The sequence below is a fragment of the Bubalus bubalis genome, chromosome 13, assembly GCF_019923935.1.
Source record: "Bubalus bubalis isolate 160015118507 breed Murrah chromosome 13, NDDB_SH_1, whole genome shotgun sequence".
In the NCBI taxonomy this organism is placed as follows: domain Eukaryota; kingdom Metazoa; phylum Chordata; class Mammalia; order Artiodactyla; family Bovidae; genus Bubalus; species Bubalus bubalis.
Window position 1 is genome coordinate 41,985,433 of NC_059169.1, and position 14,727 is coordinate 42,000,159.

The 14,727-nt window shown below is 39.0% G+C and overlaps 1 protein-coding gene across 1 annotated transcript in view; it reads right to left on the reverse strand.

The window, feature by feature from the left end:
• Positions 1 to 1,575: 1,575 nt before the first annotated feature.
• Positions 1,576 to 14,727, reverse strand: part of PIBF1 (progesterone immunomodulatory binding factor 1) — a 230,669-nt gene continuing 217,517 nt past the window's right edge. The window contains exon 18 of the mRNA XM_006076037.4: positions 1,576 to 2,440. Coding sequence (XP_006076099.2) covers positions 2,390 to 2,440 — 51 coding nt within the window. The 3' untranslated portion in view covers positions 1,576 to 2,389. The remainder of the gene's footprint in view (positions 2,441 to 14,727) is intronic.

The window sequence follows — 14,727 nt, forward strand, 5'->3', positions numbered from 1 at the left end:
GAAAGGGTTAATGGGTACCGAGTTTCAGATTTGAAAGAGGGAAAAGCTTGAGAGACCTACTGTACATTGTGAATATACTCAACATATTGAACCCTACAACTAAAAATGGGTAAATGGTAAATTTTATGTTATTTTATGTACATTTTATGTTTTGTACTGCAATTTAAAAAAAGGAGAAAGACAAAATTAAGGTCTGGAAATTGAAAGAAAATGCAAGGGTTGTAGTGGTATTAAGAAATGAACTAGAACAGAGTCTATGACACTAAAAAAAAATCCCTCTAATTCTTAATATATTAAAAAAAGTTACATCACTGTATCTCATCTGTGCCCAACTTATCAAATTAACATTTATAGCTTGAATTCAAGGCACAGTGCTAAATAATGCGAATCAAAAAAGCTTAAGAAACAGTTCTTGCCTTCAAGGAAATGAACAAGTAAACAATCATAAAATATGGCAAGCAGAATTAAGAGATATAGAGTACAGAGTACACAATACAGATTATTATGGTAGAACAGACAGAACTTTCTGGAAGAAGTGGCACTTGAAATAGAAAATTCACAAATGTCATGCAAAAAGATTTCATATCACAATCTTATTCTGGATTTATTAGTGGTAGGAAATGACAGAAAGAACTGTATTTTTTAAAGGAGTTAATTCATATCTAGACATGAAAGGAAGGGAAAAAGGGAAAAAACAGGGATTTGAAGGGAGAAAGACTTTAAATTTCTTCATCATTGCATTTTCTATTTTTAAAATTAGCTCCAAATTTTCCGGCTTCTGTGTTTTTGCCCACACCATTACTTTAACTTGGACTATCAATCAGTAATCCTTTATATTAAAATATGTACATATAACAAATGGAGTTACACTGAACTAAATTATAAAATGCTTTCAGATAAATAACTAGAATTGAAAATAAAATAGACATTCTCTTCTAGCATTTTGGAAGGAAACAAATTATGTCTACATGTTTAGTTTTAATGAATTATAAAGGTATCTGGAATCAGAATGTGTGCCTCAGAGAGGCTAAACAAACAAAACTTTGTTGCAGAAAATCTATTTTAGATGTATCCAAATGAAATAAAAGGGAAGCAGCAGATTAGGGTTTTTAGGCCAACAGTAGATTTACAAGTGTATATTATTATCAAAGGCTTTTTCTGTTCTCTCACACTCAACTAATAGCTTATGAATGACATTTGTAAACTTTCAAAGAACACAGTGATCAGATAGATTCTTTTCTCATATCTACAAGGATAATAATCACTGATAAAATGTGTATCAACGGTTCTTCACTAGGAGTTAAAGGGGACAGAGAGGGTTTTAATTGTCATAACTGGGGGTGGGGGTGGGTGGGAATGCCACTTTCATCTGGTGGTAGAGGCCAGTGGTGTAGATAAAACATTCCACAAAGCAAAGAACTGCCCCCCACTCCCATTCTGAACAAAAATTATCCAGCCTCTATGTCAACAGCTAGAGAAGGAAATGGCAACCCACCCCAGTATTCTTGCCTGTAAAACCCCATGGACAGAGGAGCCTGGCAGGCTACAATCCATAGGGTTGCAAAGAGTCAGACATGACTGAGCGAATTCACTTTACTTTCACACTTTATGCCAACAGTGGTTAAGAAAATCTGATACATAAAAATGTATTTCTTCTTCTTTCTCTTTCACTCCTCTTCTTTCTTCTAAATTGTAACTCTTGAATAAGAAATGGAGCATATTTTATGACAAGCAACATAGAAAATGCTACTGATTTCTTCTTACTGACTAGGTGTTTGGTCCATACTGCATCTGAATCAGCACTGTTTCAACCAAAGTGACAAGACACTTTTCATCAAATTTTTACTTGACCAATGGAATAACAGACTTTGTAAAGGATTGTATTGGTGAGCAATAATATGAAATGTAAGAAAAAAACAGACTCAAGAAAGAATCAGCAATTCATATACACTAACATGAGATCTGACTACCATTATCGGGCATTTGAAATGCTTTCTAGTATTCTTCACAAATGATTATTAATTTAAAAATTGTAAAGTGTCTTGGTATTTGTGTTATGACATTTAAATTCAAAATTTATGTAGTTAGGAAAATATTCACCAATATAACAGCTAATCAAAATATTTATAAGCCACATGTTTAAAATGACTCAAAGAATTATGAAAGTTCCAAAATTTAAATCATAATAGAGTACACAATATTTATTTTTTAACAAAATAGATAAACCAAATATTTACATTTTATGTATTTTGATTATTATGATAAAATTTGTTAATTTAATGTTCAGTTAAAATAAACTTTAAATTAGCTATTTTAAAAAAGTCAAGTACATGATTAAGATAAACTTTCTGCTCATCAGAAAAAGAACTTCGGGAATCTCTCCAAAACACTAGGTCTTCGTTTTTTGTATCTTAGACCACTCAGGTGCTTCCTTCTTGGTCTGTGAAAAAAAATAAAAGAATAAAATAAAATTAAGTAAAATGCTTATAAGAAGGACAAGAGTACAAGAGAAGCAATTCAAAGAACTAAGCAACTATATACACTGGGAATTTTTCTGTAAAATTATAGTAAATAATTGCTTTCTATAAATCAGAAGGATACTTAAGGGCAAAGATTTTGTCTTTTGTCAGAAATAATCTCCCACTGGAATGTCTATTAAAAAAATACACAGCTGTGTTTTCTGGCTTAAAGTCTGCATTTAACATATTCTACAGAGGTGAGCCGGAGAAGGCAATGGCACCCCTCTCCAGTACTCTTGCCTGGAGAATCCCAGGGACCGGGGAGCCTGGTTGGCTGCGGTCTCTGGGGTCGCACAGAGTTGGACACGACTGAAGCGACTTAGCAGCAGCAGCAGCAGCAGCTTAGCAGCGACTTAGCAGCAGCAGCTCTGTGCGAGGTGAGCATTTTATGAATTGATTCTATTTTTCAAAGAAAATTATAAAAAAAAAAAAAAAGGCCACAGTTTCTTTTTAGTTGTCTTAGCTATCTATATAGATACTCATTCACTCAGTAGTTAGTGAAGAATTTCTAGATCTAAATCATTGTGCTTTAGGTATTCTGAATTGTTAAGTATAGGGTTGGCCAAAAAGTTTGTTCGTTTTGAGTGTATGATGTTATGTTGACCAACCAGAGTACTTCTTGGGTTTACTGCTCAATCATTTCAGTCTGAAAGAGTGGTAGCAAAGGAGCAGGGAAGGTGGGCTGCGATAAAACTCAGAAATCTATATAAGGTACTGATTCCAATCAAAACGTCTTATTTTATATAATAAATCACATATGCAGTTACTCCTTTTCCATTTATATCTCCTTAAAATTATGAAGAACCACATTTCTAAATACATAAAAATATATGTACACTGGCATATAGGTAGGTATGATAACTTATAATTTTATCTTTCTCATATGCCATAGCTGAATGCACAAAATATTAGAAGTGACATCAATGGTCAGCTCCTCTTGACCTTAGCCATGCCCTTGGCCACCTTCAGTTACCACCATATATACCAGTAGTCCCTCCATCTCCTTCCTCAGACCCCATCTGTATTTCCATAGCCCTAACTTGAGATACACATACTTTTACATAACGCCTGCTGCTGCTGTTGCTAAGTCGCCTCAGTTGTGTCCGACTCTGTGTGACCCCATAAACGGCAGCCCACCAGGCTCCCCCATCCCTGGGATTCTCCAGGCAAGAACACTGGAGTGGGTTGCCATTTCCTACATAATGCCTAAAGGCAACTAAAATTCAGTATGTCAAAAGGAACTCCCTCAGTCCTCCATATTTTGTCTTGGGTGAATGGTACCATATTTTGTTCAGTCATCTAAACCAAAAATGCTTGATTCCTCTTCATCTTAGCTTTCTTCTTTTTTTTTCTGCTTGCTGTCTTCATTCTAAACAGTCCTTAACATTTACAGAAATATCCTTTACATTCCTTATTCTCTATCTTGACTCTAAAAGGCTTACCTTGGGCCTTTATTTCTGCTTCATTCCTGCAAGAATTTCCTAATTCTGATTTGACTATCTCTTCTGTTCATCACCCACAATCCTTCCAAGCTTATCTTTCTAAAACGCAAACCTGCATTAAAACACTTTGGTTGTTTTTCTTTAATAGAAAGTCCAAAGTCCTTAGTATTAAGGGTGAAAGAAGGCTTCAGGGTGAAACAGGGAAAAGCCAGGCTTTATCTTCCAAGAGAATTCAAAGGTGACAGGGGCTAACCAAATCTAAAAGAAACCAAAGTACAAACCAGAATGCTAGCTGATCTGCCAGAGGAGGAGTAGGTTCCATTCTGAGAAACTATGATCTTCAGTAAGTCATGACATAAACTGGTTTTAACTGTGGCTCGAGGATACAAAAATGTGAAAGCAAATTGTATAGACCAAGAAAAAGGCATAGAATTTGTATATCTACATTTTCTCAATCAGCTGATACTAAAAGTTCTTTTAGTATTATGTATGTGTGTGTGTATGTTTAGTCGCTGAGTTATGTCCGACCCTTTTGTGACCCCATGGACTATAAGCCTGCCAGGCTCCTCTGCTCATGGGATTTCCCATGCAAGAAAACTGGAGTGGGTTGCAATTTTATTCTCCAGGGGATCTTACTGAACAAGGAATCAAACCCATGTCTCCTGCATTTGCAGGTGGGCTCTTTACCCACCATCAGGGAAGCCCCTTATGCATGTATGGTTGTGGCTGTTCAGTCGCTAAGTCTTGTCTGACTCTTTGCGACCTTGTGGACTGTAGCATGCCACGCTCCTGTGTCTTCCACTGTCCTCAGATTCATGCCCACTGAGTAAGCAATACTAACTAACCATCTTATCCTCTGCTGCCCCTTTCTCCTTATGCTTTCAATCTTTCCCAGCATCAGGGTCTTGTCCAGAGTCAGCTCTTCATATCAGGTGGCCCAAGTACTAGAGTTTCAGCAACAGTCCTTCCAATATATATTCAGGGTTGATTTCCTTTAGGATTGACTGGTTTCATCTTCTTGCTGTCCAAGGGACTCTCAAGAATCTTCTCAAGCACCACAGTTCGAAAGCATTAATTCTTCGGTGCCCAGCCTTCTTTATGGCTCACAGCTATACAACTACTGGTAGCTTGGACTATAAGGACATTTGTTGCAAAGTGATGTTGCTGCTTTTGAATATGCTGTCTAGGTTTGCCATAGCTTTCCTTCCAAGGAGCAAGTGTCTTTTATTTCATAGTGCCAGTCTACATCCAGTGATTTTGGACCCCAAGAAAAGAATATCTGGCACTGCTTCCATTTTTTCCCCTTCTATTTGCCATGAAGTAATAGGACCTGATGCCATGATCTTGGTTTTGTGAATGCTGAGTTTCAAGCCAGCATTTTTGTTTGTTTGTTTGTTTGTTTTAATATAAATTTATTTATTTTAATTGGAGGCTAATTACTTTACAATATTGTCTTGGTTTTGCCATACATCAACATGAATCTGCCACAGGTATACACGTGCTCCCCATCCTGAACCCCCCTCCCTCCTCCCTCCCCGTACCATCCCTCTGGGTCATCCCAGTGCACCAACCCCAAGCATCCAGTATCATGCATTGAACCTGGACTGGTGATTCGCTTCATGTATGATATTATACAAGTTTCAATGCCATTCTCCCAAATCATCCCACGCTCTCCCTCTCACAGAGTCCAAAAGACTGTTCTATATATCTGTGTTATTCTGCTCTTTCACCCTTAAGAGGAATTAGAGGCTCTTTAATTCCTCTTCATTTTCTGCCATTGGTAAATAAAACTTTTGATAATAAAAAGGAATCTTAAGACTCATAAAGGACAGAACCAACATTTCAATGGCAGACTGTCCTTCCTGATGACTTCAATCTGTATCTGGTCCATTGCAGATCATTCTCCCTCCATCCCCTCCTCCCAATACCCTCTTTCTTCAGATGTGTTAATGAAGTAGCTTTGCCACAGTCAAGTGGGCCTCTGTCTTGGGGATTAGCTGCTTTTCCACGTCATAAATGAACTCTTCAATTCTTTTGTCATAACCATTTAAAACTGGTTTCACAGCTTGCTCCCACAGGACTAACATCTGTTCCTTATTCATGAGTTTTTGGGGAGAACCTCACTATCACTGTCATGTTCAAACTACACTGAACTAGAAGACAGAGCCCTTTAGGATCTCGCCCAGACTACTTCTCTAATCCTAACTCTTAACACTTTACTACATGAACTAAATTGTTTGTAGCTGACATTATTTTTTAAATAACTTATTGAACACCTATTTATATACCAGGTCCCTGTGTTAGGTTGCACAGATATAAAAATGAATAAAGGATTCCCTGGAAGTCCCGTGGTTAGGGCTCTGTGCTTTCATTGCAGAGGACCCCAGTTTGATCCTGGGTTGGGGAACTGAGATTCCACCAACTGCGCGGCCAAAATATTAATAATACCCTACGACATGGCCTGCTGGTTGCCTGGGTTACATCTGTTTTCCTCTTCTGAAACACAGAACTCTGATTTTATTATGAGAGCAATGAAAAACTACATTTATCAGCCGCCTGGCTTCCCAGGTGGTGCAGATAAGAACCCACCAATGCAGGGGACACGGGTTCAATCCCTGGTCTGGGAACATTCCATATGCCGAGGAGCAGCTGAACCTGTGCACCACAACTACTGAAGCCCGCATGCCTAGAGCCCGGCTCCCAAACAAGAGAAGCCACCGCAAGGAGAAGCCCGTGCATGGCAACAGGAGAGCAGCGCCCGAACTCCGAAGCCAGAGAAAGCCTGCAGCAAAGAAGACCCAGCACAGCAAAAAACAAACAAGCAAATAAAGCAGTGTGTACATGTCCAAAAAAGGAAAGAAATAAAAATGTTTTGAAAAAAGCAGAAACACTGAAAAAGGGTATGATTTCCAGTGTGAGCTACCTGGACTTTGCTGTTACAGAAAGTCACATATTTTATTAGATATTTTGTATTCTAAAATATATTTAAAAAAAGTAATAGGAACTCATTTCCTACGTGTTTAATAGCAAAGCAAGTTTCCACTGGAATCTATTTTTACCTGGGTATACTGACTTAATATTAAGATAATGATGAGACTTAGCAAAACCCAGCTGCTCAAAACTCTTGAGCATTTGGTTTTATCTCTTTCAAGCATTAAGTGTCATCTTCTTGAGGAGGCCGCCCCTCTCTATTCCTCACTCCCCATCTTGTTTTATTTTTCCCTATAGCATTTGTCAATTTTCCAATTTCTCCACAATTTGTTTTTTGGTTTGCTTGTCAATTTATAGTTTAATTTTCATAAAAGAATATAAGCTCATAGAAGGAGGAATTTTTATATCCTTATTACCTCTAATAGTGCTTGGCGTAAGGTAGGGGCTCAATAAACATTTTTTTAAATGAATAAATGATGTTAGGGTTAGCTATGATAGACAGTTCTCAGTTCTATTTAAGTTTGGCTATGAATTCTCATGAGAGTTTATATTCAAGAGTTGCCCCTATGCAATGTGGAAGAAAATGCCACCACAGTAATGCCATAGTATGGCTCCAACTAATCAGGTAACATCACCATTTACAAGCAAGGTGGGCACTATTAATGATTCTAAGTAACACTGCCATTATTGAATGGGAATGAGGAATGATCCCACATTGAAGGTCAGGAAGGGCAGCGCTGAGGAGATACCCCTTGTCCAAGGTAAGGAGCAATGGCTGCGCTTTGCTGGAGCAGCCGTGAAGAGATATCCCACGCCCAAGGTAAGAGAAACCCAAGTAAGACGGTAGGTGTTGTAAGAGGGCATCAGAGGGCAAACACACTGAAACCATACTCACAGAAAACTAGTCAATCTAATCACACTAGGACCACAGCCTTGTCTAACTCAATGAAACTAAGCCATGCCCGTGGGGCAACCCAAGACGGGTGGGTCATGGTGGAGAGATTTGACAGAATGTGGTCCACTGGAGAAGGGAATGGCAAACCACTTCAGTATTCTTGCCTTGAGAACCCCATGAACAGTATGAAAAGGCAAAATGGTAGGACACTGAAAGAGAAACTCCCCAGGAGAGTAGGTGCCCAATATGCTACTGGAGATCAGTACAGAAATAACTCCAGAAAGAATGAAGGGATGGAGCCAAAGCAAAAACAATACCCAGCTGTGGATGTGACTGGTGATAGAAGCAAGGTCCGATGCTGTAAAGAGCAATATTGCATAGGAACCTGGAATGTCAGGTCCATGAATCAAGGCAAATTGGAAGTGGTCAAACAAGAGGTGACAAGAGTGAATGTCGACATTCTAGGAATCAGCGAACTGAAATGGACTGGAATGGGTGAATTTAACTCAGATGACCATTATATCTACTACTGTGGGCAGGAATCCCTCAGAAGAAATGGAGTGGCCATCATGGTCAACAAAAGAGTCCGAAATGCAGTACTTGGATGCAATCTCAAAAACGACAGAATGATCTCTGTTTGTTTCCAAGGCAAACCATTCAATATCACAGTAATCCAAGTCTATGCCCCAACCAGTAACGCTGAAGAAGCTGAAGTTGAACGGTTCTATGAAGACCTACAAGACCTTTTACAACACCCCAAAAAGATGTCCTTTTCATTATAGGGGACTGGAATGCAAAAGTAGGAAGTCAAGAAACACCTGGAGTAACAGGCAAATTTGGCCTTGGAATACGGAATGAAGCAGGGCAAAGACTAAAAGAGTTAGTCTTTATGTTATGTTATGACCAGTGCAGGTCATAACAAACACCCTTTTCCAACAACACAAGAGAACTCTATACATGGACATCATCAAATGGTCAACACCAAAATCAGATTGATTATATTCTTTGCAGCCAAAGATGGAGAAGCTCTATACAGTCAGCAAAAACAAGACCAGGAGCTGACTGTGGCTCAGACCATGAACTCCTTATTGCCAAATTCAGACTTAAATTGAAGAAAGTAGGGAAAACCACTAGACCATTCAGGTATGACCTAAATCAAATCCCTTATGATTATACAGTGGAAGTGAGAAATAGATTTAAGGGCCTAGATCTGATAGATAGAGTGCCTGGTGAACTATGGAATGAGGTTCGTGACATTGTCCAGGAGACAGGGATCAAGACCATTCCCATAGAAAAGAAATGCAAAAAAGCTAAATGGCTGTCTGGGGAGGCCTTACAAATAGCTGTGAAAAGAAGAGAAGTGAAAAGCAAAGGAGAAAAGGAAAGATATAAATATCTAAATGCAGAGTTCCAAAGAATAGCAAGAAGAGATAAGAAAGCCTTCTTCAGTGATCAATGCAAAGAAATAGAGGAAAACAGCAGAATGGGAAAGACTAGGGATCTCCTCAAGAAAATCAGAGATACCAAAGGAACATTTCATGCAAAGATGAGCTCGATAAAGGACAGAAATGGTATGGACCTAACAGAAGCAGAAAATATTAAGAAGAGATAGCAAGAATACACAGAAGAACTGTACAAAAAAGATCTTCATGACCCAGATAATCACGATGGTGTGATCACTGACCTAGAGCCAGACATCCTGGAATGTGAAGTCAAGTGGGCCTTAGAAAGCATCACTACGAACAAAGCTAGTGGAGGTGATAGAATTCCAGTTGAGCTATTCCAAATCCTGAAAGATGATGCTCTGAAAGTGCTGCACTCAATATGCCAGCATATTTGGAAAACTCAGCAGTGGCCACAGGACTGGAAAAGGTCAGTTTTCATTCCAATCCCAAAGAAAGTCAATGCCAAAGAAGGCTCAGACTACCACACAATTGCACTCATCTCACATGCTAGTAAAGTAATGCTCAAAATTCTCCAAGCCAGGCTTCAGCAATATGTGAACTGTGAACTTCCTGATGTTCAAGCTGGTTTTAGAAAGGGCAGAGGAACCAGAGATCAAATTGCCAACATCCGCTGGATCATAGAAAAAGCAAGAGAGTTCCAGAAAAACATCTATTTCTGCTTCATTGACTATGTCAAAGCCTTTGACTGTGTGGATCACAATAAACTGTGGAAAATTCTGAAAGAGATGGGAATACCAGACCACCTGATCTGCCTCTTGAGAAATTTGTATGCAGGTCAGGAAGCAACAGTTAGAACTCGACATGGAACAACAGACTGGTTCCAAATAGGAAAAGGAGTACGTCAAGGCTGTATATTGTCACCCTGTTTATTTAACTTATATGCAGAGTACATCATGAGAAATGCTGGACTGGATGAAACACAAGCTGGAATCAAGATTGCCGGGAGAAATATCAATAACCTCAGATATGCAGATGGCACCACCCTTATGGCAGAAAGTGAAGAGGAACTCAAAAGCCTCTTGATGAAAGTGTAAGTGGAGAGTGAAAAAGTTGGCTTAAAGCTCAACATTCAGAAAACGAAGACCATGGCATCCGGTCCCACCACTTCATGGGAAATAGATGGGTAAATAGTGGAAACAGTGTCAGACTTTATTTTTCTGGGCTCCAAAATCACTACAGATGGTGACTGCAGCCATGAAATTAAAAGACGCTTACTCCTTGGAAGGAAAGTTATGACCAACCTAGATAGCATATTCAAAAGCAGAGACATTACTTTGCCAACAAAGGTCCGTCTAGTCAAGGCTATGGTTTTTCCTGTGGTCATGTATGGATGTGAGAGTTGGACTGTGAAGAAGGCTGAGTGCCAAAGAATTGATGCTTTTGAACTGTGGTGTTGGAGAAGACTCTTGAGAGTCCCTTGGACTGCAAGGAGATCCAACCAGTCCATTCTGAAGGAGATCAGCCCTGGGATTTCTTTGGAAGGAATGATGCTAAAGCTGAAACTCCAGTACTTTGGCCACCTCATGCAAGAGTTGACTCATTGGAAAAGACTCTGATGCTGGGAGGGATTGGGGGCAGGAGGAGAAGGGGACACAGAGGATGAGATGGCTGGATGGCATCACTGACTCGATGGACATGAGTCTGAGTGAACTCCAGGAGTTGGTGATGGACAGGGAGGCCTGGCGTGCTGCGATTCATGGGGTCGCAAAGAGTCGGACACGAGTGAGCGCCTGATCTGGTCTGATAATAACCAGTAAGATATGGACATAGCATATTCTGTGGTATGAACTCAAGGCACGCTCAGTCTTTCTACTGGTACACTTCTGCCCCAGTCACTGTCTGAAACTCAGGTGAATAACATTAGGATAGAATAGGTCAATTTCTCATCTACATCAGTATCTATATCTAAACACTAGCAAAATTCAAACAAAGTCCTTGGAGATAATAGTGATTCTGGAAAGCTGATTTCAGATCCTTATGACACATGCATTCTCTGTTTTTAGATATTTTGTCAGTAAGGTACTATCCATTAGTGACGGCCCAAAGTTCCAGACACTGGAAGTTTCTAAGCTTTTACCAACTCCTGATGAGTACTGAGCAAACTACATTAGGATAGATCACTGACTGGCGAACCATGGTCCATGGTCTGTTTTTGTATGGACTGCCTGCTAAGAATGGATTTAACATTTTTAAAGAAAGGTAAAAAACAAAACAATATGCATGTGCCTCTTAAGGCCTAGAATATTTACTGTCTTGCACTTTAAGGAAAAATTTGCCAACTCCTGATAGATGACTGTTAAATAAAGTGGGCACAAAAATCCAGGTACAGAACTAACTGCTTTTTATTTTGGTAATTCCACTCTTTTACCTATTTAAACAGTAGTGTTTCTTTTATGTTACTATCTTAAAGTTGTTTAGCTTTTCTACCCATAAGATGGTATTTTAGGTAACAAATTTTGTTATGCCTCTTCAGTCATTAATAGAGTTAATCTTCTAAGGAGCATCTTTATTTTCTATTTCACAGTTAAAAAAAATTAAGATTCTCAGAGGTTCCATGATATGAAATGCTTTTCATAATATATTTTATATACAAACACATTAGACATATATTAGACATACAAACTCCTGAATTAATTGATTAACTTTTGGCTGCGCTGGCTCTTGGTTACCACACATGGGTTTTCTTCTAGTTGCAGTGAATGTGCTTCCCTTGCTGTGAGCATGGGATCTGGAGACTACGGGCTCAGCAGTTGTGACACGCAGTTTTGGCTACTCTGTGGTATGTGGAATCTTCCCGGGCCAGGGATGGAACCTGTCTCCCCTGCATTGGCAGGCAGATTCTCACTGGACCACCGGGGAAGTCCTAGACATACAAACTGCTTAGAAAGAACTTCTGTCTTGGACAGATAAGTTTTAACTGCTCAGTCGTGTCCGACTCTTTGCGACCCTATGGGCTGTAGCCTGCCAGGTTCCTCTGTCCATGGAATTCTCCAGGCAAGAAAACTGGAGTGGGTGGCCATTCCCTTTTCCAGGGGATCTTCTTGACTCAGGGCTTGAACCCAGGTCTCCTGGGCTCTTTTTTACTATTTGAGCCAAAACACTGCTTTAATTTTCTGAGCTGGTTTAGGTTAATTATATATGTAACTTTATAAAGAAACAGTACAAATTAGTGAAAACCTCCCATTATTAGTGGTGTTAGCAGGCCCTGAAGTAAACTGTATTCCAGATCTAGGAAAGAGCTCAGGGGGCTGTGGTTAAAAACAAATGATGGGATTAACTGGAAACCAACCAGAAGTAATTTACTGTTACAATGTGATTCCGGAGATAATAACTGATAAGATAGCTACTTTTGTATCATCCAGAAACAGACAACTAAAACATTAATATATAACTTGGGGATTATAACATTGAGAAGAATGCTGACTGATAAATGCAGACACAATACGCCTGGTAGATTATTCCTGGAATCTAGAAAGAGAGCTAGAAATTAACAATCTATTAATGTTCAGTCAGCACCACTTTTTTGAAGTAAAGAAATACTACGTTTAGTAGATATAATCACTGTATTTTGAAAACAAAGACACAAACTAGGAATCAAAGAAACAAATATTTACGAGTCCTCAAAGGCAGGGCTCAACTTAAATGAGTCTAAGAGAGAAGACTAGCTTTTCTACCAAGGAAGTGACTAAATGAGAAACTGCCCCAAATCATACAGTCCTCACAGCTCTACTTGCATGCTTACTAAAAAGAATCCTTATTTCTAATTTAGCTCACAGCTACATTACATCAGAAAGACGTTGCTATTACTATTCCTGAGAGCTGAAATTACAAAATTATTTTTAAAAATGTAAATAGACATAGCTAGATATCTTGAGGTCTGAGCATGTTCTGATGAGATAAATCTAGATTCAACATGAAATAGTGAAACCAGAGCTTCCAAACAAATGTGACAAGAAAGCATTAGAGGTATGATGAGCAACTGGCCCCTGAGCCTTCAGACATGGCTGGAGCTGCTTCAACCTACCAGCAAAGTTCATTTACCCTGGTGTGCCATAAAATATTATGCTTATTCTGCACACATTAGACACAGTAACTCCCCATTCCCCCTGCTTTCTGGTAACCACCATTCTAATAATTCCTGCCTCTTTGAATCAGACTACTCTATGTATACCTTACTGATGTGTATTTTTCTTTTGTCCTAAGAGAAAGCACTAAGCGGCGAAATGCCTAAAGTCTGGCATAAGAATGTAGTAGGAGAGGTATAAAGTCAGATTATTAAACATTCTCATTCTGAATAATGAAAAGGAGCAAATTAGAAAATGTTTTATGAATATTACACTCTCTGCCCTTGGAATTTCTCACTCATTAACCCTTATTGTGCTTGTCAAATCCTAGACATTCTTCAAGATCAACCTCAATGCTTTCTTTCCTGGTGCCCATCCACATCATATTATCTCTCTTTTTTTCTTTGAATTTTCATAGTAATTTGTATTTCCTTTAAAAGAGTCCACCCAATTTCACCTTTTACTATTTTCATTTGTTTTCTTATCCTTGATCTTAGAGGACAAGCATCTGTAAAGCTGACTTTTTTCTTAACACTTACTTCAAACTTTTTAATGTATTTATTTTTATTTTATCTTTAAAATTATTCTTATTTTTTAGCTACACAAGAGGCATGTGGGATCTTAGTTCCCCAACCAGGGATCGAACCTGCACACCCTGCGCTGGACCGAGAAGTCCAAAGTTGACTCTCTCTTCATGATCAGATGCTCTATAATGCTTAGGTCCTCCACAGAGACAGCACACACGTGTTCAACTTAACTTACTTGAATATGTTTTGCCTTCAGATGACTACACATAGCCTTCTAAATCACTTCTTGAGAATCAAGTGGTTTATATAATCATTTTTGTAAAAATTTTATAAATGTAATTTACCCATTCAACATACACTAGCCAATGAGGTAACCAGTATAAGCCAAGACTGGGACACTATCATGAACTCCCTGTAATTCAGACCCTTCAATTACGTACTTGTGCTGCATATTCTTACTATGTTCCCTATTCTATTTGGAGATTCAGGTTCTAAAAATTCTACCAGGTTCTACCAGGATTGAGCCTACAGTCCCTGGTGGCTCAGCGGTAAAAGAATCCACCTGCAATGCAGGAGACATGGGTTCCATCCTTCAGTCTGGAAGATTCCCCTGGAGAAGGAAATGGCTATCACTTCAGTATTCTTGCCTGGAGAATTCTGTGGATAGAGGAGCCTGGTGGGCTACAGTCCATGGGGTTGCAAAGAGTTGGACATGACTTAGCAACCAAACCACCACAATCTACCTGGAGACAAGACTAACCGTGGGGTTGCTAATATGTATTTAAAGAAAGTATTGACAAAATAATGACATGATATGAATCCTGAGTATAAAGGTATTTTGGGAAAGGAACCGAAAACTAGCAAAAGACAGTTCCTTGCTGCT